Below are 27,955 nucleotides of genomic sequence, written 5' to 3'. Positions count from 1 at the left end.
TTAAAGTCCGGGAGCCTTTTATTTTAAGGCCACATTGAATCGTTTTGAGTACTCATGACATGAAGTGAGACGAACAAACTCAAGATAGTCCTTACCACAGTGACAACCCTTTTGGTCTGCCAGCAAGAAGCTGGAGGGAGACAAGAGGGGCTCAGAGTGCAGGGGCAGCCCTGGACTTGGAAATGTCTTCTGACGCTTGCCTGACAGTTCCAGGCTCTTGGGATCCAGCAGAACCGTACAATGTTTTCCCTCTTGCCAATCTGCTTAGGCTGATCATAGGCAGGAATTGCCAAGAGGCAGTGCCATAAGCAATTCCTGCCTAAGCCTCTAAGCCTTGGCTATAAATGGTTCAGATACAGTAGCTAGGGGCTGCCCTGAAGAGCCTCCTCCCTCATCCTCAAGGCTTATCATTGTTCTCCCATTAAAATGTCTTCGATAATGAAGACATCTAGCACACAGAGAAAATCAAATGATGGCATCTGGAACCTGGAAAGGGGCTGGGGCACGGCTTCTTGCTTGCAAGGTGCCTAGACAGTGGCGTCTGCCAAGGCTTCTAGGTGGTGTGACAGCACTTTGAAACAGGGCCCCCTTTCCAGGAACATCTTACTATTCCACGTCCAGGGACATTTTGCCCAGCAGCACAGGAGGACAGAGAAGGCAACATCAGCGATCCTGAGCCAGTGTCTGGGTTACTCTGCATGGGACACAGGTCTTCTGTCCCAGCCATAGGTCCAGGAGAGAGCAGTGCCGCACAGCCCAGGCTCCTAGACTCCAGGTAATGGCTTTTCTGAGCCAATCTACAGAGGTGTATTGGATCGAGCTTGGCAAAATCTGCTCGGTTAGTTTCAGTCCATCCAACAGAGAAATGGTAGGTTGGCTGGCTACCTGTGGATGCCAGGAGGGCCAGCCTTTGAGATATTACATGCAGACACTGTCACTGGCCAGCTTCTGGGTCACACGGGGAAGGGATGCTGGCAGCTGCCTTCCAACTCTCTCCTTAGAGACATGCAGATGTATGGAAAGCTGGAAGGCTCTCCAAGAAGCATGCTAGAAGCCAGGATGAACCTCCAGAATAATTCACCCTGCACCCCAGTACCAGTATCTCCCCGCAGCTTAGCTTTTGTTCTGAGCTCCACTCAGGCCAGAAAGAACTAAAGTTGGCCAGTCCTAGTGGTGCACACCTGCAATCCCAGGACTCAGGACACTGAAGAAGGCCAGCCTGGGCTACATGGGGAATTTGAAGAAGGCTTGGCAAGGGCAACTGCCTGAAGAAAAAGGAAACAGCCCTGCCTCTCCACTTCTGCCATTCCTTTCAAAGGCAGCCCGATTTAGAAAGGCCTTGCTGCTCTACTAGAGCTGGGGCCTCCCTCCTCCTTCCCAGGCTCCCCAGCTGCCTCCAGCTGGCCCTTCCAGCCTTGCTGACCTCCAGCTGGAGAGAAACCATCCCTCAGCTGTGCTCCTGTGGCAAACAGGATACGGCTCTCCTGTACTGGATCCCAGCTGGGATACCAGGCATGGCGGAATCCTGGGTGGGTGGGTGTCTTCAAGAGAACAAGAGCAAGGGCAGGGTCCTTTCCTAATGGGCGTGCGCTGTCACCCTCGGCCCTATTCTCCAGGTCCAGGGAATGAAAGTGCTGGTCTGTGTCTAAGGGGTCCCATGGGGAGGCTCAGATGGAGATGGGGGTTGCAGATCTCTGTAGCCACCTTCAGCACCACCCTGTCTTGGGGGGTGAGGGGCAGGGGTGCATGAAGGAGTTGGGTGGAGCAGGGTCAGAGGCGGCCAGTGTTCTCTTGGTCCCTAGGAGGACTTGTTGCCCTGAGGCCCTGCAACTTCTCCTCACAGGCCTTGTCTGGGAGCAGCACCTCTGCAGTGTAGCCGACTTTCTTGGCGTGCAGGAGGCTGTAGGTGTTGTCAAAGCGCAGGACATCTGCAAGGACAGAGGGGACAGACAGCATAAGCCCAGCTCATGCGCACTCCTGGTGGTGATGTTGGGAACATGTTGACCAGGCCCATGGGTAAGACGTGAGCATCAGCCACTGCCCTGCCCCAAGCTCACTGCTCATGACCTCCTCCTGGGGGTGTGGTGACTTCAGTAGGGGTATGGCCCCTTCTACCACCCCAACATTGCACCAGCACTTCACAGTCCCCTGAAGAGGGGATGTCAACCCCATCGCTTTGACCTCCTGGCTTGTGACATAGGAGTTTATGCTCTGAGTGTTCTTGCCATGATGTGCACCCTCGCCAGAGACTCAAAGCAATAAGCTCACTGAATCTTGGGCTAGAACCTCCATAACTGTGTGGTAAATAATCCCCTAAGCTTATTGTTATAGTATGTGAAGCCAGCTAAGACACTAGACCATTTTGTTTCTGTGAAACTGATAACCAGTTCTAGCCACCTCTTTGGGATATTTGGAGATCAGAGACCTTTGGCAAAGTCCATGGCTACTTAGTTAGTTGTCGCCTAGGCTGCTATTCTCCTGGGCCCTGAGCCTCAGGAGTTTGTGCAATGGACCTCTGGCCTTACATCCACGGATCAGATCTAAGACCCTGAAGATGGCGCCCCTGAAGCCCTCCTGTACAGTTCTTGCTCTTTCCCTGAGAGCTGGACATAGAGGACTCCAGAGAGGCTGGACCAGCCCCAGGTGGCTGTCTCTCTTCCTACCACAAAGGCAACTGCAGGAAAACCTGATGCTTACAGACTCCAGCCTTGAGGCAGGTGAAGCTCCCGTCCTCAGGCACCAGGTGGGCGTTGTAGCGCTGGTTGGGCAGCACCTCTGCCATCTCCCCGGCTTTCTGCCTCTCCCCCATCCTGGTCTTCAGGAAGATCCCAAAGCCGATGTCGCCGCCCTCGGAGGAGAACTGCCACCTGCAGCAGAAAGAGCCTCTGAGGAACTCCTGTGTGGACTGCAAGGCTCTTCCAGGGATGCCCAGCCATGGTCCCTACCTGAGCACACAGCCTGGGAACAGGATCTCATTCTCCACCTGGTGGGAGGAGCCTCGGCCTACCACTACTGTGTGTTCATAGTTCGGCTTCTCCTGCCTGCACAGGTAATAGTGCTTGGGCACGTCGCCGCCATAGTTGATCTGTGAGTTAGCGGTGGGTAAGCTGACAGGTGGCCACAGGCTGGTCTCCTCCCTCCCCATCCTCTGGGCACTCTGTACCTTAGTCAGGCACTTGGGGTTACCATCAGGATCAGTCATGGTTCCCCCAAATTCCACAGGCAGCTGGTCAGGGCTCATGAACTTGAGGAGCTCCTGTTTCCAGTTATCTGTATGAGGAAAAGGGGACGCTGAGGAGCTCTGGAGACCAACAGAGAGACCAGTGAGAGGGCCACTTGCTTCCCTGAGAATCTATTCCTCAGAGCGCTTGTGAGCTTGCTTTCTGGCTTGTAGGCCATGATCCAGAACTGGAGGCTGGTTCTGTGCGCTGACGAGGCCAGACCAAGGCCAATGCTGTGGAAGGAGGATAGCCCAGGAGAAGGGGGCCTCTGGCAACATTTTCTGTTTTCCAGACAGGCACAGAGCCAGCGCCAGCTGGGGGCCAAGAGCTAAGTCACTTACCTCCCAGAATCACTATCTTCTTTTGTGTCTCCTCACCCATGAATGACTTGACCAGGTTGAAGGCCACTGGGAAAAGCTTGGGAGCTGAAACACAAAGAACACCACTGGGAAGCTGGACCAGAGACAACTGCAGTACATAAAGGCAGAGCCAATCCTATGCTGGGCAGTAGTTGAGCGGATCTGGATTCTGCTATGCCCTGCTCTGTGAGCGTTAGCTCAGACTTGTACTTCTGAGTCTTAGTGCTATTAGCTGTAAAGTGACCGTATTGTGTCTGGTTCTCAACCATCAGTGATGTCCCTTAACCAGTTGTAGGGTGTTGGGGACAAGCTGGGCCCATGGTCAGCAATGATGATTCCTTGAGGCCACTCATGGTTTTGCTAGGTGACCTCAGAGTCCATTGGGGTGAGAGTAGGTAGGGGACCTGCTTTAAATATCCTGTCCCACCCCAGGGGTACCTGCTTACTTATTGAGCACTTCCTGTGGGCCAGGTTTTGTGTGCAGTCTTCTCATTTAGCAGACTCTCATTTAATATCCTAACTATCTGGGGGGGAGGTCATGGGGGGCTCACTCCACAACACGGGAAAGCTGAGTCTCAGCGAGAGGAAACTGACTTGCTCCAAATGCGAGAGCTAACTAGATGTGAGCCCAGGACATCTGAGTCCAGGGAATATAGGACAGCCATTGAAGACAGGGACCGTTCTTGCTAACAGTGTGGCTCATGGTCAAGTCTACACTGAAGCGAGTAAGAAAATAGCACAAATATTTAGAAACCTAACATGGTTGAAACACACCAGGGAAGGATTTTGCATAGTAGAAAAATATTGGTCTGCAAAGGAATGGAGTTAAAAACACAAACAAAAACTTTATTCTTCACAAAAGATGGTTTTTGAGAAGCTGTAACCCAAAGGCCTATTCACTGTCACCTTACCCCAGTCTCCCTTCCCCAGGCAGGGGTCACAGACTCACCTCGAATAATAACTAAATTTTTCACTGTCTCAGGATAATTTGCTTCCAAGATGGCGAAAAACTGTAAAGTCAAGTGACATCGGTCATGGCTGTACCCAGCCCTTGAATGCCCAGTCTTCTGTAGCTCTGATGCTGCTGAAGCAAGAGGCCCAGCCCAGCCTTCTCCATGACATGTGTGTCCTCCTCTGGGACGTCCTTTCTCCTCCTCCTCCCTCTAGGGTGGCCCTAAGGCCAGCATCTCAAGGCCAGACTGGTCCACAGGTCCCCTGGAGAGTGTCTCTACTTTTCTATGGATGGGAAGCTGGTGTGGGCTATGGGTCCCCCTTGGCCTGGAGCTGTTACTGCTCTTGTCTCCCGCCTTACCTGCTGGTAGACCTCCACCGCTGGCTTCCACAGGTGCCTCAGGCTCAACCCTTCCACATCGAACACCATCACCATCCGCTCGATCTTCCTGCCCAACTGCAGGAACAGAGCAGGCACACTGGTTAGATCAATAATTAATGCAGGGGATCCTGGCCCCCTCTCTCTATCTTCTTGATACCCACAACCTGGTAGGGAGGCCTGGCAAGCGTGCGGCATGTCCAAACAGATGGTATCCCTCTAGGGTGTGAGGAGATGTTAAAGCTGAGCTCTAGGCTCTTCGGTATCATAGTTTGCTCGACACTATTGCCTAGTGTATAATTAAAGCATGACTCAGGGCTGGCAAGATGGCTCAGCAGGTAAAGGCACTTGCCGCCAAGACCATTGACCTGAGTTCAATTCCTGGGACCCACTTGGTGGAAAGAGAGCTGGTTCCCAGAAGCTGTCCTCGATCTCTGCATGTCAGATGCACAAAACCAACAAGGCTGCCTTCCACATTGGGTTCATTCTGAAAGCTGCAGAGGTCAGAGGGCAGCTCAGGGTAGGAGATGAGCCCTGTCCAGGTGAATATGACGGTCTTCTTGGAGTAGAAGCCTCACTCTTGAGTGCTCCATATACAGTTTGTTTGGTTTCCAAGACAGGTTCTCTATATAGTACTGGAACTCTCTCTGTAGGCCAGGCTGGCCTCAAACTCACAAAGACCCAACTGTCTCTGCCTCCCAAGAGCTGGGATTAAAGGGATGCATTACTACATCCAACTTTCCAAATGTACTTTTTATATTTAAATATCTATCTACCATCTATCTTTCTATTATCTATCTGTAATCTGTTATCTATCTATCTATCTATCTATCGATCGATCTATCTATCCATCCATCCATCTATCCACCTATCCTATCTATCATCTGTCATGTGTGGCGTGTGTGTGTGTTCAGGTGCATACCATGGTGCCTGTCTGGAAGTCAGAAGGAAACCCAGGGGATTCATTCTCTCCTCCCATCGTGTTAGTTCCAGGAACAGGACTCAGGTTGTTAGGCATGGTTGCAAGTGCCTTTACCTCTGAGCCATCTCACTGGCCCTAGGATTTCATATGAAGCTGGCTGGCTGTTCCAAGAAATCCTAGGAACAGCGCTAAGGGTTCTCACTACTCCCACGGTCAGTGTCAGGGCCTGGTTTTTTATGTGGGTGATTGGAATCTGAACATGGTCTTTGTGCTTGCTCTGCAAACACTTTATGAACTCAGCCAGAAGAGAAGGCATTGGTGACCTTACCTCAGGCTGGCAGAGAGTCTCTCTCTCTCTCTCTCTCTCTCTCTCTCTCTCTCTCTCTCTCACACACACACACACACACACACACACTTACACATACTCACACACATACACACAAACACACATACATACTTGCACACACATATACACTCACATATACTCTCACACACACACATTCACTATGATACGGAGGAATCAAAGTGGGAGAAAATCATACGGAGAGCTGGCGAGAGTTAGAGAGACAAGATGTTGTCCTTCCCTGGGCCTAGTGTTTCCACTTGGAACACTAAGGCCACCAAACATGCTGCCTGAATCCCACTGCTCACCTTTTGACTCTGCAGCTCACACTCATGCTGAAGCAGCTCACAGACTCTGATACGCTTGCGGATCATGTCCTGCTTAGAGGCAGACATCAGGAGCCCCTTGGGGTCCATTGTCCCAATGATGTCAAACCACACAGGGCAGCCTTCGTAGTCATAACCACACAGACCACCCGAGTCATAGAGCTGGATCACCTGGACAAACGGACAGAGTCCTCACTCAAACCAGCCCACGCAGTGCCATCGGGTGGCTAGACGGGGGAGAGAGAGGGCATCAGCAGGCCTACAAGATACTGCGAAGGGCTCACCTCTGGTGGCTGCCACGTAAGGATGTGGTTCAGGTCCTGCTGATTCCGGAACTCCACATGCTGCAGAGATATGCAGAAGCTACAGAAGCTACCTGTCTCCAAAGCCTCTGGCGGTACTGGGGGCATGAAGCCAGGCATCCCTGCCCACAGCACAAGATTGTGCCAGCAGACTTTTAGGCCCCATAGAACTGGGGAGGAGGTAGGAGAAGGATGCAGGGAAGGGGGACTCTGTCTTTGTTCAGGAAAGGACCCAGGAGATGGAAAAAGAAACACGAGAAGAGACTCTCTCTACTGGCCGGAAGCCTGGGTGAGCGCAAGGGGAGCCAGGACACGGAAGCAGGGTCCTACCTTCCGGAGCATGTCCTCCGACTTCTTAAGGTCAAAGTTCCGAGCTGCAGAAACATGGGAAGGACAGGCCAGATCTAGAATGAGCTGGTCTTGGGGGTTTAGCAAGACAGCTCTGCTGGTAAAGGTGAGGTGCTTGTTACTGTTAGGTCCTAAATCTGGGATAAATGGCTAACTGCAGTGGTTTGAAGGAAAATGGTCCCCAAAGGGAGTGGTACTATTAGGAGGTGTAGCCTTGCTAGAGTAGGTGTGGTCCTACTGGAGGAAGTGTGCCACTGTGTATGTGTGGGAGCTTTGATGTATACTCAAGCCACGCCCAATGAGACAGACCACTTCCTGTTGCCTACTTAAGATGTAGAAATCTCAGCTCCTTCCCCAGCTCCATGTCTGCCTGCATGTTGCCATGTCCCACCATGATGATAATGGACTGAACCCCTTAAACTGTAAGTCACCCAATTAAATGTTTTCCTTTATAAGAGTCGCCGTGGTCATTCATACAAGGAGCAAGATCCACCATGGTCTATGTGTCTCTTCACAGCAATAGGCACCCTAAGACACTGAGATGCTTATTTAACATATCAAAGTAGACCTGGCTGCCAGGTTCTCCCAGCATCCCTCAGTCCCTACCAGTTACAGGGTATAACTGGTATACCTCACCCCTACCCTAAATGTCTTCAGTCCAGGTGCTGTGCTGCCCTTCTTCCCTTCCCTTCCCTTCCCTTCCCTTCCCTTCCCTTCCCTTCCCTTCCCTTCCCTTCCCCCCCCTCCCCTTCCCTTCCCTTCCCCCCCCCCCCCTCCCCTTTCCCTCCCCTCCCCTCCCCTTCCCCTCCCCTCCCCTTCCCTTCCTTTCCTCTCCCCTCCCCTCCCCTCCCCTTCCTCTCCCCTCCACTCTCCTTCCTCTCCCCTCCCCTTTCCTTCCCTATATAATCCAGACATTTTGGTTACCTGGCCCCTTTCATCTACTTTGTGCCCTCCTGGCCTCTTGGTCTGACTCTCACCTCTCCCCCTCCCCGCCTCCTCACAAGGCTCAGGGTCATGTCCACTCTGGACTCTCCCAGATGTCCCTGCCTCTGACTATGCTCTCTCTTTTACCTACGATAAACTTTCTGCTCCACCAAGCCTGACGATCTGAGTTTAATCTCTGGAACTCACATAACAGAGAGAAATCAATCAGCAAACTTCCGCGGCCTCCGTGTGCATCGGTTGGTTGCATGAGTACTCCCACCTCCCAATAGACAAACAGACACAGAAGCCATGTAAGAGCGGTAGGATAAACTGGTCCCTAGAGGTTCCTGAGGACAAGATTAGGGTGTCCTCACTTTTCCTTACACCCTCAAAAGATTCTTGGGGTTTGGGAATCTTTGTGTGTATCTGGTTGTGCCTGTGCATGCGTGTGCACGTGGGTGTGGAGGCCAGGGCTTACTGTTGGTGCCTTTCTCAACCACTTTCTCAGGGAATCTATGTGTGTATCTGGTTGTGCCTGTGCATGCGTGTGCACGTGGGTGTGGAGGCCAGGGCTTACTGTTGGTGCCCTTCTCAACCACTTTCTCAGGGAATCTGGAGCTCATCAATTGGCTAGAATAATGGCTGACCAGAAAGGCTCATCTCCCCCAGTCCTGCCGTTACACATAGACCACGCTGGATCTTGCTCCTTGTATGAATGCCGGGAGAAGGAGCGTGGTTCTCACATTTGCTCAGCAAGTACCTTAAAGATCTCAGCTGGAACTACAGGCATGCCGGCAGCCCACAAGTACAGTTTATTTTAGAAATGCCTTGGCAGCTTCTTTGTATGGCGACTAGCTCGCTATCAGAGTTTTCCACCAAGGGAGCTGAAGTGGAACACAACAGCAGAGGTTTTCAAGTGGAAGGTGACATTCCGGCCAGACAGCTTTTGCCCTGTCCGTTAATCACCCCAAGAAGGAACCACGAGGGCCACTAGCTGACCTCCCCATCCTCTGTGACAAGTCAGTCGGTCGCCGCATACACAGGCAGCCCGCGCCACTCCTCAGCAGCTTCAGTGGAGCCCAAACCCGTCTCATAAGGGTTGCAGCCCCTCCCCCCCCCCCCCCCCCCCCCCCCCCCCGGTCACAGGCCAAACAATACAGAGCTGCTTGTCAGGGTGGGCTTCATGGCAAGTGTCCGAGAACAAGCCTCTGCGATGACACTCTCCCGGTCCTCCTTTGTGTGTAATAGCGTCACCTGCATCGGTGTTGGCCCGCTGAGTGGTCTGTGATGATGGGACCAGCCATCTCTGAACTGCTCAGCGTGGCGGTCCCTAGCTGGATGAGGCTACTGAACAGAAATGTAGCCAGCGAGATGAGGACCGCAGTCTTAATTTAAGGTAGTTTGGATAGTTAAATATGTCCACAGACTACCACACTGAATATGGCAGTTCTAAATACAGCACCATTTAAAGGTTTGTCTATTTGCTGTGTCTGGATCTTTTCTGCGCCAAGTTTTAATTCCAAGAGTTTTATAGGCCGAGCTGCTAGTTTGAGTAGTACCTGAGTTCTCATCATATTTTATGATTGGATATTGCTTCAGATAAGAATGCTACTAGTTTTTTGTTCAATCTGTTGGTTGTTTTTTTTCCAAGCAACAATAAAATTTAAAAACTGTTTCTAAAGATAATTATTTAAAAACAGAAAGAACAAAAAGAGGGGGAAAGTGGCCTTCGGGTTGGGGTTTCCTTCATGTAGGCCTGGAGACTTTATATTTGACTCAGCGCTTTGAAGACAGGGCTCAATACCAAGCCTACGACAGCACAGAAGAAAGCAAGGCTGACAGACGGGCTTCTCGCTGGTCCTCTGCTAGCAGCATGGAGCTGGGCCTCGGTTACAAGCCTGTCTTGTTGACAACCACTTAACCCACGTGACTTGTGTACACTTCTGGAATGAGTCTTGGCTTCCTCCTACCTCAAGAGCCCACCCTATTCCAGGCAAAGGACTGAGTTAAAAGATTTCTCACCCCAGCCTTCCCCCCAGCCCCACCCCGACAGATCTTTCCCCCAGCCTTCCCCCAGTTTCCCCCCCATCTTCCCCCAGCCTCCCCTCAACGCTAGCCTCCTGCCCCCAGCCTAGGTGCCATTTCTGGTGTTACTCTTCCAGACTGCTGTGAGTTCTAGAAGCCCCTTCTCTGCCATTCCATCACTTCTCGGTGTCCCCGGGGACTGAAGGCAGACCCAAGTCCTAAAGGTTCACAAATACCCGATTCAGTGCCAAGCTGGGGAGGCCCTGGGGCCTCCGTGCGTTTACTCTGTTGAAGCCAAAGGCACTGGAGTGAAAGTATTGGGGGGGGGATCAGGACAGATGTAGAACAGGGCGGGAGGGGAGGGGGATCCCCTGGGGCCAGCTGTCTAATTAGGCTAGCTAACCAGCAAGCTCTAGGTGTCAAGAGACCCGCTCAATAAAGAAGAGAGTAATTAAGGAAGGATCTGGCCGCAGTCTCTGGCCTCCACATGTTCCCCCCTTCCCCCCCCCCCACCCCTCTCTTCTCAGGTCGTGGCTTGGTTCAGTCTGGATGCCTCTAGATGCTCTGGCTGTGCTCCCACTGATATTATAACTCATACCCGGGAGCAATCATTTCCTCTTTTCTTTGTCTTTCAGGAGACCCAAGCTCCCTCCAAGACAGAGAGACTAGGGCTCAGAGAGTCTGTGCGGTGAGGTGGCAGTGGAGTTTGGTTTCTAGCCAAGTGCAGGCCAACAGGAAGCCTGTGTCTCAGCAGGATGAGTGCCCACCTCACTGTCCTGCCATCTTGCTCCTTTCTCTCCTTTCCCTTGCTCCCTGCTTTCCTGATCCCTGTGACCTCACCTCGGAGCCAGCGCAGAAGGAAGTAGTCATCAGCCTTGGGCAAAGCAGGCAGCACATCCTGGAGGGCCTCCCGGAACTAAGAGAAAAGGAAGGGCATGATAGAATGTTACTGGAGTCCTCTGTCTGAGCCTGGGCCCTGACAGCTCAAATGGCCAATCAAGAGACAAGCAGCAGTGAAAAGCTGAGAAGAGTTATTTGGTGTGGCCACTTTGGAGAGAGAAACTAGGAAAGAGGCCCACAGGTGGTCCTGGAATGAAGCTGAAGTTTAAACAAAGGGCAAGAGGTATGCATAGCTAAGCCGTCCTGACCAGTGGTTCTGTCCGCCACTGCCCGGAGTGTTTAGACTCCAGTTTGTCCTGCATGGTGGTCTGAGGAGCTGTCAGAACTGTCTGGCTCTTTTCTGGGGAGACAAGTTCCTCTTCTGGCCCTTCCCCAAAAAAATACCATACTCCAGCCTTTTCTCCCCCAATTCTGGGCGATGCTGATGAAGGCTAGCCTGACAGTTCTAGAAGCATTGCCCCAGAATTGCACCCCAATAGTTTGGATTAGAGAGGAGCTCCTTCCTCTGAGCTTCAGTTCCTCATTTATGACATGAAGGTAATGTCAAATGTGTCCAATCAAAGGCTTCAATGTGTTTAAAATAAACATGTAAATCAAGTTTGGTGGCACATATCTGTAACCCCAGCACTCAGGAAGCTGAGGCAGGAGGATCAGGAGTTTGAGACTAGCCTGGGCTACATATGGAGAACTTGTCTAAAAAAAAGAAAACCTATAGGGATGGAGAGATGGCTCAACAGTTATTATTAACTGGGATACGTGCAGGTAAAACACCCATACTCATAAAACAACACATACATGCTTGCGCGCGCGCGCGTGCACACACACATCTCTGTAAGCCTGGGCCTAGTGCCCAAGAAGCAGAGGTAGGTAGAACTTATGAGTTTGAAGCCAGTCAGGGCTAGATACCCCAAACCTCTCAGAAGTAGCAATAATTGTTTTATTTTTGAGACAGACCTGCCTCTGCCTCCCAAATATTGGGATTAAAGGTGTGTGTCTCCATGCCTGGCCAATAGTAATAATCCAAAAAAAAAAAAACTAATGAGATGAGAATACATTTTGCTGTGCTTACATAATTAAAAAGAAACACGTGAAGACAAATGACCAGCGTGAAGGTAGAGAGTCCCACACTTTAACAACCAGACCATGAGTCCTTGGGTCTGATAACCCACAATGCTGTACACAAACATCCACAGCCCTAACTCCTAATGGCTTGTCTGGAAATGTGGTGCTCTAAGCTTTCCTAAAGTCAGCCTCTGGGGCAGCTAATGACCCTGCACAAACAGCTGCTGTGACAGGCCAGCTCCCAGCAGCTCCTCTGTCATACCATGTCTTCTCTGGGAGAGTGCGGCTGTCACTGTCTGTATGTCTGTGACAGGCCAGCTCCCAGCAGCCCCTGGGTCATGTCTTCTCTTGGAGAGCGCGCTGTCACTGCTTGGCTGTACATTGAACAGATTCTCCTCTTTGGCCTTTTTCTCTTTGGTAATTCATAGTCTCCGAGTACCTAGCCTGTGGCTGTCAACAGTGTGCAGTCTCTGGTGCTAACAAGGATTAAAGCATGAATCCCAGCAGGCACTGGGAGGATTCACACCTGATCTGAGGGGTCAGAGGAAGTCTTGATGGGGGTTGGAGGGTGTGAAGGGGTACAGTGTCCCTTAAGAAACAATAATGCTTCTCTCCTCATCCCCTCTAGGTGACAGTCTGCACAGCCTGAAGGCAGGATTGCGGACTCTCTCCTCCAGTGTCTGGCTGTCTGTCACAAAACTTTAGCCTTCCTTTCAAAGAAGGCCGAGTGTGAGCCTGGGCTGGATTCCTAAGGACTGGGCCTCTCCTTTCTGATAGTCCTTTCTTTCTCCAGGTACAGTCTGCAGGATGCTCTCAAAATAAGACCCCCCTAGCCTTCTATTTCTCTGTGCTAATGAAAAGTAAACAAATACGTCTGATAAGAAGACTGGGAACCCTGGCAACTGAAACCAAAGCAAACCAAACACTGTCGCAATCTGGGCAGAGATCTACGGATCTGCCTGGCCGTAGTCATAGGCTGGGAACAGGGGCCAAAACTGGGTGGTGTGGCCCACTGAGCTAGAAGTCTGAATTTATACACACACACACACACACCCTGAAGTCACCCAGAGGGAGGAAGAAGAGGGGTGCAGCATATAGCGGCCTCAGAACGGTGCTCCAGAGACACTGGGCTTTGCCATCCAGTCCCCACACAAGGCTACAGCCAATGTGCGCCTGGTGAGGTGAGTTCAGCTTGGCTCCCACGCCTTCCCGCCCTCCGCACCCCTCACCCTGGCCAGGGCCTCCTGTTGCTGTGGGCTCAGGTCCCCGACTTGTCCGCTCATGATGCTCTTCCGCCTGGCCTCAGCTGCCACCACCTTCACCCGGTTTTGCCTAGCAGGTCTGATACAGGTCCCGCCCCAAGGGAGAGTCCTTGTTTCTGCCCCGCCCTACCCAGTGCTCCCTGGTTTTGGTTTTTGTTTTGTTTGGTCTGCCCAGGTCATCAGGCCTACCCTTATGGGGCAGAGAGGTGACTTGACCTCAAGAGGTGTCTTGAGAGCCTGAGGTAGCTGGTGGCTCCCACCTCCGGGCCCTCTCATGATCAGGTAGCCATGGGAAGCAGGTGTGTGTGGGGGAGTGTTAGGGGTGTGTTCATCTAAGGACACATGCATTGGGGCATGTTCTTCAGAGCCAAGTGGGAGCTGAGGATGTCACACACACCCCTCCCCAGACATTTTGCCTAAGGGGAACCCAGCTCCCTTCCCCTGACCTTGAACACAGGCTGGGTTCCCTGAATGTTCACTGACCAGAAAGAGAGCCCTTATGTGCCAAATGGCTCCAGCCCTCTAGACGCTGAGACCGATTAGGAAAGATGTGCCTCCTGTGTTAGCAGAATGCCTGGCATGCCACACTCATTGTTACAGACACAGTTTCAAAACTGTTGTGAAGGCTCTTAGTAGAGCCAGAGCTACAGCTTGGCCCAGGTGCTGAATCCCTGGGAGTTAGGACAGCTAGAGAGCCGAGGAGTGGGTGGGGGGTGGCTGTCACCTGGGAAGCCGACCTCTCTGGACAGGGCGGGAAAACACAGGCTGCCTTGGCATGAATTTTCTGGACAGCAGGTGGCAAGAGAGAGGGGGAGGAGGCAGTGAAAACAGGCCACTGAGACCTTTCCCCTCTGTCCTCCCATGGGTCAAATCAAGTTCCAGATATATAATGACCAAGCATGGTCTCATGTGAGACTGACTCCCACTGGAGATGTGATTGGTCGTCAGCAAGTATGGGCTGTGCTAAGGAGAAGCAGCAAACCAGATCTCAATGACTCAGGACCAGAAACAGTTAATATTTTATTCATTATTTTTGCTATCGATTGTATATTGATAACAATTATTTCAGATATACTAAAAAATAAAGAATACATTTTTTTAAAAAAAGACAGGGTTCCTATGTAGCCCGAGATGGTTTCAAACATTCTGTGTCATCAAGGAGAGTCTTGAACTCTTGGTTTTCCTGTTTTCACTTCCCAAGTGCTGGCTAATTTTATATCAACTTGACACACACACTGGAGTCATCCAAAAGGAGGGAGCATCAACTGAGACAGTGCCTCTATCAGACTGGACTGTAGGCAAACTTGTAGGCCATTTCCTAATTAGTGATTGTTGAGGAAGGGCCCTGCCCTGTGGGTGGTGCCATCCCTGGGGTGGTGGTCCTGGGTCTAGAAGAAAACCAGCTGAGCAAGCCATGAGGAGCAAGTCAGTCAGCAGCACCCCTCCATGGCCTCTGCATCAGCACCTGCTCCAGGTTCCTGCCCTGTGTGAGCTCCTGTCCTGACCTCCTTCCGTGATGAGCAGTGCTGTGATGTGTAAGGTGAAGAAACCCCCTCCTCTCTGGGCTGCTCTGGTCATGGTGTGTCATCACAGCGATAGTCTCGCTAACGAGGACACCTGGTCTGCGTGGATCTGGAGAAGGAACGCCTGACAAGCGCTCTACAAAATAAGCTGTACCTTGCGTGAAAAGACTCAGGGTGGACCAGCACACAATGCATTGATTTTATTTTTTTCATAGTTTTATTTATTTGTTTGTTTGTTTGTTTGAGACAGCGTGTCACTAACCCGGAACTCACTATGTAGATCAGGCTGACCTCAATCAAACTCACAGAATTCCTCCTGCTTCTGGCTCATGAGTGCCGGCCTTTTTACATCTTGAAATCGATAGAGTTTTCGTATGTCCCCTGTCACTCCCACCACTTCTGGGACCCAGGTGGAACCCTCTGCTGTTCCTCAGTCTGTGCTTCTCATTGGTGAACAGTCAGCAAAGGTTAAGACCTGTATCATGAATGACATGTCCCCAGCTGTGGGTTCAGAAGGAAAACTCTCTCTACCCTACACACCCTTGATGCTCTGCTTGCTCCTTTTAGTTTTTGAAAATGCAGATACTTGGGCCTGGAGAAATGGCTCGGTGGTTAAGAGCATTTATTGCTCTCACAGAAAACCCAGATCTGGTTCCCAGCATCCACATCAGACAGTCACATGCCTGTAACTCCAGTTCCAGGGGAGCCAATGCCCCTTCTGCCCTTCTGGGGCACCTGCATCCACATGGTGCACACACATACGCTCAGTCACACAAGCACACAGCAAATAAACACACACACACACACACACACATATATATATATATATATATATATATATATATATATATATATATATATCTTTAATTGCAGCTACTAGCAGTGTGTGCTGGCATACTACTGTAGTTCCAGCTTAACTGGGGGCTAAAGTAGGGGGACTGAGAATTCCTGGGCCGCACAGCAAGGGATCCTTTTCAAAATTTTAAATTATATTTGTGGCTCACATTTTGGGTTTGCATAATCTTTCATTTGACTAGAATTTGCCCTAGGAGAATTTTAAACTGAAAGAAAGATCCAAGTTGGGCTTGAAGAAATGTCAAGCGTACCTGTTACTTTTGCAAAGGACCTGGGTTTGGTTTCCAGCACACGCATGGAAGCTGCTAACCCTCTGTAATTCTGGGTCCAAAGAATCCAGTGCCCTCTTCTGGGCTCTATGGGCACTGAACACACATAGTGCATATACATACATGCAGGCAAAACATCCATATACAGAAAATAAAAATAAATAAATCAGGGCCTAGAGAGGTGGCCCAGCAGTTTAAAACATAGTTTCTCTTCCAGAGGACCTGGGTTCAATTCCCAGCACCCATCTGGTGGTTCACAACCATCTGTAACTCCAGTCCCATGGGTGCTGACATCATCTTCTGACTTCTTCAGGCACCAGGCACATATGTGGTGCACAGACATACATGTAGACAACACACACACGCACACACTAATGAGTAAATAGACCTCAGAGCCTTGTGCATGTTAAGCAGTGGCTTTGCCACTGATCTATACCTTCAGTCCAAGAATCTGTTACATAAGAAAACATTGCATATGACTGGAGAGGTGGCTCAGTGGTTAAGAGCACTGGCTGCTCTTCCAGAGGACCCGGGTTCAATCCCCAGCACCCACATGACAGCTGAAAACTGTCTTTAACTCCAGTTCTAGGGGATCTGACACCCTCACACAGATAAATGTGCACATAAAATAAAAATAAATAAACAAAATATTAGAAAAGAGAAAACATTGCGCAGAGTCTCACACCTGTAATAATAGAATCTGAGATGTGTGGACAGGAATTCAAGGTCATCTTTGGCTCCACAGCCAATTGAAGGCCAGTCTGGGCTATATGAGCTTAAAAGAAACTGATTTAAGATACTGTTGGCATCTGCTGGTGTGAATTTGTGGAAAGCAGATGCACAAAAAAATGGTATCTTCCCAAAGATCAAATGCAAGTGCATAGATGGAAAGTGGAACCCAGGCGCCGATTCTCAGAGCAGCAGATGTGCAGGCACTCTTGCCAGGGCGCTCCCTGCCCCCCTCCCCAGGTCTCCATAGTCACAGATGTTCAGGCAGTGAGGTGCTTTAGACCCCTGAGAAATCAGAAAGAGAAAGAAACAACACACACACACACACACACACACACACACACTGTGTGAAAATTGATGGTATTGATTGATAGCTAGGAGTTGGCGAAACGGACACACACACACACACACACATGTATATATATAATTTTAACTTTATGAATATGGGTATTTTGTCTGCATATATGTCTGGGTGCCCTTTACATGCAGCGTTTAGAAGAGGGTGTCAGATGTCCTGGGAATGGAGTTATAGATGGCTGTGAGCCACCATGTGGGTGCTGAGAATCAAACCCAGATCCTCCAGAAGAGCAGCCAATGCTCTTAATCACTGAGCCATCTCTCCAGCCCTGAGACTTTCATATATTATTGGCAGGAGCAGCAACTGTTTTTCTAAAAATTACTTGACAACACCCAAACATTTTATCACTTTGCTCAATGATAATTCTGGTGGAAAATAGTTCAGGTATATAATTACATTGAACACACAGACACACACATATATAGTGCTGGAGAGATGGCTCGGCAGGTAAAGACGCTTTCTATAAAGTCTGATGACTGAGGAGTTCCATCCCTGAGGTCCACATAGTAGAAGAAGAGTGCTAACTCCAGAAAGTTCGCCTCTGACCTCCACACTCACATCATGAGGCACACACACACACACACACACACACACACACACACACACACACACACAAATGGGAAAGATTAAAACCCAGAATGTATATGGTTATGCATTGTTAACAAGAATCTGAAACAAGTTTAAGTAAACTATGTTGGTTGATGTAGTTGGTGAAGAATTTATAATACATGGGAAAAAATAACCATGAATCATCTTGAAAATGATGGGACCAGATGGCGTGTGCCTCACACTTCTGGGAGGTGAGGCACACCCACTCAGTGAAGAAGGCTTGAACGCAGAAAGAAACGTGCTCAGCCTTCCCATCTGCCGGGGAAGGAGAAAGGCAGTAACATGTCTCCTGTGGAGAGAAGCCTGTATTTAGCCAGCTATGCTTGCCGGTTCTGCTCTAAGGGCTTTGTCAATATTAGTTCAGTGCTGACTAACAGAAAAATAATACAAGGCACACAGTAACCCGAAGCCCTCAGGCCGCTGGGGGCGGGGAAAGTCATTTAAAAGCACTTCCAACTCCCAGTGTCTGCATCCAATGAGGAGGCGGTGGCTCCACAGATCAGAGCTTCAGTCAGGATGATCAAGTGTTGGCCATGACCATTGCGGGAAGAAATTACTTGACTGGGGAGGGAAATGGGAGGAGGGGAGGAGGTGGAAATTTTTAATAAAAAAAATTACTTGATAGAAGGAAGGAAGGAAGGAAGGAAGGAAGGAAGGAAGGAAGGAAGGAAGGAAGGAAGGAAGGAAGCCAGTAGGCAGAGGCAGAAGGATCTCTGTGTGATCAAGGCTAGCCTGGTCTACAGAACGAGTTCCAGGACAGCTAGGACTACACAGAGAAACCCTACCCCAAAAAACCAAGAGAGAGAGAGAGGCAGGGCCTCTTTTTTTTTTTTTTTTGACAGTCCCTGGGAACTGGGAAACCCCTGATGGTTGAAGCTGAAGCTGTTACCAGTGGAGAATTCTTCCCAGGCCTAATTTTCTCTCTCACACTGGTGAGTGTGCTTGATTTAAAAAACTCATTAGGGGCTGGAGAAATGGCTCAGTGTTAAGTGCTTGCCGCTTGCAACAGTGAGGACCTGGTTTGGTTCTCCGGCACTCACAGACAAGCTGGGTGTGGACAGTGTCCGTGTGTAATCCCGGCCCTGAGGAGCAGAAGGAAGATGGTGTGTGTGTGGGGGGGGACTCACTGACCAGATGGTCTAGCCAATCAGTGAGGGCCAGATTCCGTGAGAGAACTTGTTAAGGAATAATAAAGTAGACAGAGACTGAGGAACACACCAGGTAGCCAACTTTGACCTCTATATGCCACACTCACACAGCTGGAAGGCGAGGGCAATGGAGAGGATGAAGCCATCCTTGCCTTGGGCTATGTAGCAAGTCCTTGACTCAAAAAACCTAAAAACAACCCCCACAAACAATAACAACCAAAAAAAAAATCCAATAGCAAAAACCTGCATTAATGAAAATCAAGAAGTTGAAAACATATTCTGGGTTTTAATTTTTCCCCACTGATTGATTGATTGTGTGTGTGTGTGTGTGTATCCCATGATGTGAGTGTGGAGGTCAGAGGTGAACTCTCTGGTGTTAGTTAGCACTCTTCTTACTGTGTGGGTCCTGGGGATGGAACTCAGCCTTTAATCCCAGCACTCAAGAGGCCAGATGCAGGCTGATCTCTGTGAGTTCAAGGCCAGCCTAGTCTACAAGAGCTAGTTCCAGGACAGGCCCCCAAAGCTACAGATAAATCCTGTCTTGAAAACCAAAAAAGAAAAAAAAAAGGAAAGGAAAAAGAAAAAGAAACAACAGAACCCTTCACATCAGTGAAGCAATAGATGGTACAAAGAATTTTAAATTTATATCTGTAACCAGAGCAGCTGTGTTGTTTGTTAGCTCAGCACACAGAAGGCTGAGGCAGGTGGCTAGAAAATTTAAGTCCAGCCTGGGCTTCACAGTGAGACCTCTCATAAAATGTAAAAAGAGGCAGGGGTGGGAGTAGCTGGAGAGATGGTTCAGTACTGGCTGCTCTTCCAGAGGACCCAGATTCAATTCCCAGCGCCTACATGGAAGCTCACAACTCTCTGTAACTCCAGTTCCACGGCTTCTGGCACCCTTACATGGACACGTGCAGATGAAACACCAATGCACATGAAATAAGTAAAGAAATAAGTCATTTTTTGAAAGAGGCTGGGGTGCAGCGTAGTGGTAGCACAATAGCACCCGAGGCCCTGGGTTCAACTCCCAGAAATACCCTCCAAGTATAAATCCGTAACATTATCACTTTAACATATGGCCAATATGACTAAGAAGTGGGGCAAACAATCTCATTAATACTTAAGGAATACCGAGATGTCTTGTATTTTGGGGGATTCTAAATCTTTTAAATCAGTGCACATTTAACGCTGCACAATTCAAGACTCCTAGACTCATTCTAGGTGTTTGGTAGCTCACAGGTGGTGCTACGGTTAAATTACGCCTTCACCATGCTGATACCCAGTGATTCCAAATACCTTAATAGAGTCATCACAGATGTAACTGGTTACATGGAGTGGGAGCCCACTAGGAGGTGCCTATTAGAAGCTGAGTGCAGAGTGGACCCCCAATCTAGTACGACCTTAGGAAAAGGAACGATTTGTCCAGGGATGGAGCTCTGTGGGGATGTTTGCCTATCATACACAAGGCCCTGGGCTCCATGCCCAGCACTGCAGAAAGGGGACAGTTTGGACACAGAGGGAGCCACCACCCCATGAAGATGAAGGCTAAAGCGGGGTGATGCCTCCACAAGTCAAGCTTACAGTGAACTGCAGAAGCTATAGAAAGGCGGGGGTCGGGTCTTCCCTTCTAATCCTTCAAGGAGCTAACTCTGTCGACTCTTTGATCTTCGACTTCTAGTCTAGCCTCGAGAGAATAAGCTTGTGTTGTTTGAATCACTCCGGTTGGGAGTTTTGTCCCACAGCCTTGGTGCAGAGGTACACCAAGTCCCACCTGGCGCAGGGATGAGTGGCTGCCATACTGGATCCTGCAGGTTGACTCTTACCCTTCCCACTTAGGAATCAAAAAATGAGTTCAGGTCTCCCATTTCTCAGGGCCACCCAGTAGCACAAACAGGACTGGACCCAGGCAAGTGGGGCAGGGCCAGGCTTTTGCTGCCATTCTGTGTCTTTCTGCCTGCCTGAGTCCCATGTTCCAGGGACTCAGTCCTCCCCTGAACCTGCAGGTCATGGCACCTCAAACATTAGCTCCTGTTGGCATGGAGGACATTTTACCATCTGGGCCAGAGTTTTGGAGAGCAGATGGTTCTCTTTCCCTGCTTGTTTCTGTTGTCAACTTGACACAAACCTAGATCTGTCTAGAAGAAAGGAGTATCAATGGAGAAAACACATCCAGCAGGTTGGGTGTAGGCAAATCTGTGGGCCTTTTTCTTTTCTTTCTTTCCTTCTTCATCTTCATCTTCTTTTTTTTTTTTTAACTCTGCTTCACTTGGATCCAAAATGTTAAAATGGGGAGAGGGGACTTTTCTTCCCTAAAAACTTTATTCATTTTCATTCTATGTACATTGATGTTTTGCCTGCATGTATGTCTGTGAGGTTGTCAGATCTTGGAGTTATAGACAGTTGTTAGCTGCCATATGGGTGGTAGGAATTGAACCAGGGTTCTCTGGAAGAGCAGTCAGTGCTCTTAACTGCTAAGCCATCTCTCTAGCCCCATAGGAGGCATTTTCTTATTAATGCTTGACATGCAAAGGCCCAGATCACTGTGGGCAATGTCACCCTGAGCTGGTGGCCCTGGGTGTTATAAGAAAGCAGTATGAGGTGGGGGGAAGTCCTGGGGAGATGACTCAGCTGTTAAGAGGGCTGATTGGTCTTCCAGAGGACCTGGGTTCAATCCCCAGCACCCACATGGCAGCTCACAACTGTCTGTAACTCCAGTTCCAGGGAATCTGACACCTTAACACTAATGCACATAAAATAAATTTAAATAAATTGTATATAAAAAAAGAAAGCAGGCTGAGTAAGCCATGGGAAACGAGAGGCCGGTAAGCAGAGCTCCTCCAGGGCCCCATACCAGTTCTCCTCACCGCAGCTCTGCCTGGAGCTTCCACGCTGACTTCCCTCAGTGACAGAGTGTGACCCGAGAGTGCTAGGCAGAAAGAAATGTTCTCCTCCCAAGTTGCTTTGTTCGTGTTGTCTACCACAGAAATAGAAACCTGGCTACCGTGCTTCATCCTCCATTGTATCCTCATCTCTCCCTGTCTTGTGCCCTGTCGGCCTGGCCCAGGAGCGGAGAAGCTCGATACTGTGTGGACATGATGTAACTAGCCTATATCCCATGCCCGTGGCAGGCTCGCAGGTGTTCCTGAAGTCTCTGCCTCATTCATGGGTCACAGGTGTTCCTCTGGCAGCTTTAGCTAAAGCAGGTCACCTGCCAAGACAGGAAAAAGGTTTCTGGATCAGGGCCCTGGCATCACGATGAATGACAAGGGGCTCCACAGGCCCTCTTTTGCTGCCCCCCATACCATAGGTATATCGGTCTCGACCCTCAGACTCTTGGCCAGACAGATGCCACTGGACGTCCCTCCAAATGTATAGCCTAAGTTTGTGATGCTGCCTGGCACAGAACCTGGTAAGCTGCCTCATATCTGGACCTGCTGGGAGGTTGAAATTTGACTCTCAGACTGCTAGGCTGTTAGGCTCAACACCTAGCCATTTAAGAGTGACCCCAAAGAAAGGTGTGGCCTGATGCGTCCCTCCTACCCCACTCTTCAGGAAGGGAGATAACTGTAGAGGTGGGGCAGGGAGATGGAAAAGGATGAGCAAGGGGAACTGGACCAACTGCTCTTGGGATCCAGGATCAGAAAAGAAGTGGGTTAGTCTGGGGCCCTGAGACCACCTTTGGACTTTTGACTTTTTTCTTCAACAAGCTAAGAGGTCTCCAGCCCTCGCCACGATGCATGGTGCTGGCGAGCAGAGTATATAGCGACTACAGATCATTCCCATTGCTTCTGCCCAGCTCAGGGCCCTTGTTCACACTCTCCTCTCACACTTGAACGCCCGTCTCACCTCTTTGCACACATGCCAAGGCAGTGACTCTTTGGACAGAGGCTCCTGTGCCTTTTTCAGATATTGTTCTCATTGGGCATTTCTTTCCTTGGCTGTTTCACTGCCTTAAGGTCCGGCTTGGAAAGCAGGGACATCGGCACTGAGCTTATCTCCTGGTGCTAATGCAGGAGAGGGTCGAGCTTCAGAAGCTAGGAGCAATGAGTCCAGGTTTGAACTCCTGCCTCATCTGTAACCTAAATCTTACCTCCTTGACTACCACCTACCCTGGCTATGGAAAGAACCTCGTTAGTTGAGATCAAAGGATGACCACTATACTAGGGAGACCCAGACTGGCTCTTGGGTGAGATGATGTTGAGCCTCTTGGATGGGAAGGGTAAGAGCACATTCTAGGTGAATGAGAGAGCTCAAAGAAAGTCACAGAGGCGAGAAAGAGGAGAGGAGCTGTGAGGTCATAGGGCTCAAAGAGATTAAGGTCACCAAGGAACTTCAGGTCCTGACATTGGGCCATCTCTTCTGAGCTGGCAAGTTCTATGTCAGCTTGACACAAGCTTGAGTTATCAGATGGGAGGGAACCTCGATTGAGAAAATGTCTCTGTAAGATTGGGCTGTAGGTATTTTCTTAATTAACGATTGATGCAGGAGGGTCCAGCCTATTTTGTGGTGGTCCCAGGTTCTAAAAGAAAGCAGGCTGAGCAAGCCATAGCCAGCAAGTCAATAAGCAGCACCCCTCCTTGGCTTCCACATTAGCTCCTGCCTTCAGGCACCTACCCTGTTTGAGTTCCTGTCCTGACTTCCTTCAGTGATGAGCTACAATGTGAAAGTTTAAGGCAAATTACTAAACCCTTTCCTCCCTAACTTTTGGTCATGGTGTTTTGTCACAGCAGTGGTAACCATAACTAAGACACCTTCCCAGAGAAAGCAACCAATGTTATTCTAACTGTACCGGGAAGATAACCAGGTGAGGAGGATGTCCTGGAGGTGATGGATGTTCAGAGCAGAGAATCAAGCCATGAGGTTGTTGTGAAAATTCATGGTGGGGGTGTGGGAAAGAACCTCAGAGGAACCCTCAGGAATCAGGGACACATTGCAACTCACTTCTACCCCACACCGGAGTTCTGTTGGTGGCAAGTTTAATTATGGACTAACAAAGCCAGGGATTAATTGTATCTGATCAAAGGGAGTGATTTATTTAATTATTGACTCATTCTAGATGATTCTTTTGAGGATGTCTGTCTTAGCTAGAGTTTCTATTGCCGTGATGACACACCATGACCAAAGCAGCTGGGGAGGAGAGGGTTTGTTTGTCTAACACTTCCACAGCACTCTTCATCACGGAAGGAGTCAGGACAGGAGCTCACACAGGGCAGGAACCTGGAGGCAGGAGCTGATGCAGAGGCCATGGAGGGGTGCTGCTTATGGCTTGCTCTCCATGGCTTGCTCAGCCTGCTTTTTTATAGAACCCAGGACCACAGACCCAGGGATGATACCACTCACCATGGATTGTGCCTTCCCCATTAATCACTAATTAAGAAAATGCCCTGCAGCTGCATTTTATGGAGGCATTTTCTTAATTGAGGTTCCCTCCTCTCAGATAACCCCAGCTTGTGCCAATTTGACATAAAACGACCCAACACAATGTCAAATACAAGTGCATAATACCTCAAAACAGGAGGATTGTAAGACCTATGATGAGCTGTGATACATAGTGTAGTGGCATTTCAACTGTATTTTAATAAATAAAGACTGCCTGAAGATCTGAGAGTAAAACAGTCCCACTGCTCAGCCTTACAGACCAGGTTATGGTAACACACACCTTTAATCCCAGTAGCCATAATGACACACACCTTTAAGACCAGTAACCACACTAGTTGCCACAGAAACTGGGTGGTGCACGCCTTTAATCCCAGCCCTAGAGAGGATTATAAAATGGGAGGAAACAGTTCTTAACACACAGTCTCATTCTGAGATTCCTGGAGGCAGGATCTCCATTTTCAGACTGAGGTTGAGGTAAGAGCCAGTGGCTGGCTGTTTTGCTTTTTGGATCTTCAGGTTGAACCCTAATTTCTGACCCTGAGTTTTTATTAATTGTGTTTCAACATAGGGAGACTTTGTCTAAAAATTCAATTTATTACATATATAAGGACAGTGCCATTGATGATACCACAGTGACAACTGTACTACAGTACTACAGTCACCTAAGGATACATTTCTCAGGGTGAGCCTATCTTGTTAGCAGAAATTCAACACCCCCATTGCCAACTTGACCAGATTTGGAATCACCAAGATACCACACCTGTGTGTGTGTGTGTGTGTGTGTGTGTGTCCATCAGTCCAAGTGTATTGTATGCCCATGTGGAGGCCAGAGATTAGTGTTGAGTGTCTTCCTCATTCACTCCACCTTATTATTTGAGACAGGGCCTCTCACTGGATGATCCTGGGGCTCTCCAGTTCCACCAGACTGACTGGCCAGCCAGCCTGAAGAATCCTCCTGTCTCTGTTAGGTTTACACAGTGTTTGGCTTTTATGTGGGCACTAGGATTTGAACTAAGGTCCTCATGCTTGTGCAGCAAGAACTTTGCCCACTGAGTCATCTCCCCAGTACTGGGCACACTAGTCTTGATTGTGAATACATAGGAGGATAATAAAAAGGTCTTCCCACTGTGCATGTTGCACGCCTGTAATCCCTGCTCTTGGTAACTAGAGGCAGGTGGATCACGATGGAGGTCATTCTTGGCTACACAGTGAGTGCCGTGGGAAATCTGATCACACTGTGACACTCCAAGACTATTAATAGCAAAGTTTGAAAAAAGATTTTTCTATCTCTTGGCAACAAACCAAGAAAGTAGAGGGAAATGTCCTGCTTGTTCTTTGTGTAGCCAAATTCCGTTCCCTACAGGAAATAACAGGAATGCAAAGAGATAAAATTTAGCAAACGGATAATATGTTCTATCTTGCAAAATTTGGAAAATTAAGCTATGTGCACCTTACCATAGATACACATTCAGGATTTCAATGGGCAACTGCCTTAAGTTCTGAAAAGGCTGATTCTGTAATTACACATTTATTAGAAGTCATAGCCATTATGATGATACCTATACATATTAAGACTGACAGTGCTTCAGCATGTCTCTAGTAAAATGAAATCGTTTTTTGCATATTACAACATGAAGGATATTATAGGTCTATCACACAGTCTTACAAGACAAGCAGTTATAGAAAAATCTAATCATACTTTAAAAGATATGCTTAATAAACAGAAAGGGTAATAAAACCCCCAGAGCTAGAGTGCACAGTGCTTTATTAACTTTAAACTTTTAAAATGCTAATGAAAAAGGAACAATGGCTGTGGAGAGAGAAACAGTAGATTAAATCAGCCTATATATTTTAAAGATGTGCTAACCTCAGAATAGAAACCAGGATATGTGTTACATTGAGGAAGAGGTTCTTCTTTCATTTACATAGAATAAAAGTGATAGAGGCCATCAAGATTGATAAAGATTAGATTCGAATAGGAGAGACCTCTTGATTAAGGAGAGGTGATAGTTCATCAAACAGCTTTGTCATTCAGTCTAAGCTGAGGTGTAAGACTAAGGAATGCCTTTCACTTGAACAAGTATGAAATATATATATATATATATATATATATATATATATATATATATTTGAATGATAATTTACCAAAGGCACAATTGCCTTATTGGCATGAAAGGAAAAAATGAGATTTCTTAAACCACATGTCTTAATTCCACATTAGAATGTTAAACTACACATTGCCATGTGGCCTATACCATCTTGGACACAACAGCTTTTAAGTTTTCTTCTCAAATAAAAAGGGCATTTTTGCTGTATGGTGTTAAAAGCCCAGTTAAAAGATGTAAAATGTTTTAAGTAAATTTAAAAGGTTACTAAAAAAGACAGGCTAAAATTCAAAATTATGGTTCTTTGAGATATAAAATTAAATACACCTTAATCTTGAATATATACATACATATAGATAGATAGATAGATAGATAGATAGATAGATAGATAGATAGATAGATAGAGTGGGGAATAGGTATATTATTTATCCACACATATCAAGATACATTTAATTTCAAAATTTCAAAAAAATTTTAATTAAAATAATTTTTTCTGTTGGCAAAAAAACATAGTTTGCCTTAATAAAAATATAACCTACTAAAAAAGAAACTACCCAAAGTTAGGGTTGGGGGCAGGTGTAATAATCTGTCCTATCCCTTTAAGAGATAAGCCACACCTACTCCCTCCCCCCTTCCACCAAGGCAAGCTGATTTTCAGCTTCCAGTCTGAGTCCCTCCCTTTTCTGTCTCTCTCCCAGGGAGGTTGCTGCTGTCGCTCTTTTCCCCCCTCCCCCTCTGCCTCTATCTCTCTGTTCTTTTCCCCTTCTCTCCTTTCCCCTCCATAACCCACTAAATAAATATCCAACCTCACTCTGCATGGTGTGCCTATTGTCTGTCTCTTGTCCACCTCATGGCTTCCTGCCCGGGACCAGCCACCTTCAGAGACCTGTGGTGTGGTCTTGCGGTATACCTATCTGTCTGTCTCTCCTTGTGGGACTGGCTGCCCCGTTGAGGTCTCTCACCCACCACAGCTCCCTGCCTGGGACTTGCTGCCCATCATGGCCCACTGCAGCCACTTGGGAAACTGCACTGTCCCTGCCTGGGTCTGGCTGCTCTTGAGACCCGCTGCCTGCTGCCTGCCGCTGCTTGGGGACCTGCTGTGTGGTCTCCTGGACCACTGCCCACTGCAGCCACTTGGGGGACCTGCAACATTTTACTTAAACCATTTCAGCAGGGTTCTGTTTTTGTTTTTCCAGGAGAATAAAAACATCCACCTAAGGAATCTGGAGACCACTGGACAAATGAGACATCTAAAGGAGAAGACAAATCGTTAAGAGAAAATGTCCCAAGAAAAAGAGTAAATTGGCCTAATGGCATAGCACACTCCCAACAGGGTTGAATTTCATAAACCTTCCCAAACACTGTTTTTGCTGCTCTCTAAAATAATAAAAGGCAGATTTTTTTTAGTCCCAATTTAGTTAAAAATCAAAGATGGATTTGATGTTGAAATGTGACTCTCTCCTCTAAACCCAAGCATTCTTGTTAAAGGACAATCCAAAATCTCTGTCTCATGTTAGAAGAGCCACCTGGTATGGATCAGAAGAAAACCAAAGTTAAGGGCTAATTCTATTGCCACTAATCTCATAACCCTTTAGTTTTATTTTGACTCTCTTAAAACACCTTCCTTAATAAATAAATATTATCTCAAAATAGATG

At 48.4% G+C, this 27,955-nt stretch overlaps 1 protein-coding gene and 1 long non-coding RNA gene across 6 annotated transcripts; one reads left to right on the top strand and one right to left on the bottom strand.

Annotated features, from left to right (window-relative positions):
* LOC119827597 (SEC14-like protein 4) lies at window positions 1–13,446 on the bottom strand. Its single transcript, XM_038349414.2, has 12 exons — window positions 13,292–13,446; window positions 10,941–11,016; window positions 7,134–7,177; window positions 6,786–6,845; window positions 6,484–6,672; window positions 4,893–4,988; window positions 4,530–4,590; window positions 3,563–3,646; window positions 3,164–3,270; window positions 2,946–3,085; window positions 2,698–2,867; window positions 1–1,928 (listed from the first exon to the last, which is right to left on the bottom strand). Exons 1-12 carry the CDS (start codon window positions 13,343–13,345, stop codon window positions 1,771–1,773), a joined length of 1,239 nt encoding a protein of 412 aa, XP_038205342.1. The 5' UTR covers window positions 13,346–13,446; the 3' UTR covers window positions 1–1,770.
* LOC119827605 lies at window positions 12,948–27,953 on the top strand. Of its 5 annotated transcripts, none has more exons than XR_005287701.1 (6): window positions 12,948–13,243; window positions 18,510–18,599; window positions 22,123–22,224; window positions 22,772–22,868; window positions 23,546–23,619; window positions 27,496–27,953. It is a non-coding gene; the product is annotated as an uncharacterized LOC119827605 (long non-coding RNA). The 5 variants fall into 5 exon arrangements; XR_005287700.1 differs by having other exon boundaries at window positions 12,949–13,243; window positions 23,543–23,619; XR_005287695.1 differs by lacking the exon at window positions 22,772–22,868 and having other exon boundaries at window positions 12,965–13,243; window positions 23,543–23,619.
* Window positions 27,954–27,955: the final 2 nt, after the last annotated feature.

Source organism: Arvicola amphibius, chromosome 1 (genome assembly GCF_903992535.2).
Source record: "Arvicola amphibius chromosome 1, mArvAmp1.2, whole genome shotgun sequence".
Taxonomy (NCBI): domain Eukaryota; kingdom Metazoa; phylum Chordata; class Mammalia; order Rodentia; family Cricetidae; genus Arvicola; species Arvicola amphibius.
This window is presented reverse-complemented; position numbering and strand designations above follow the sequence as displayed.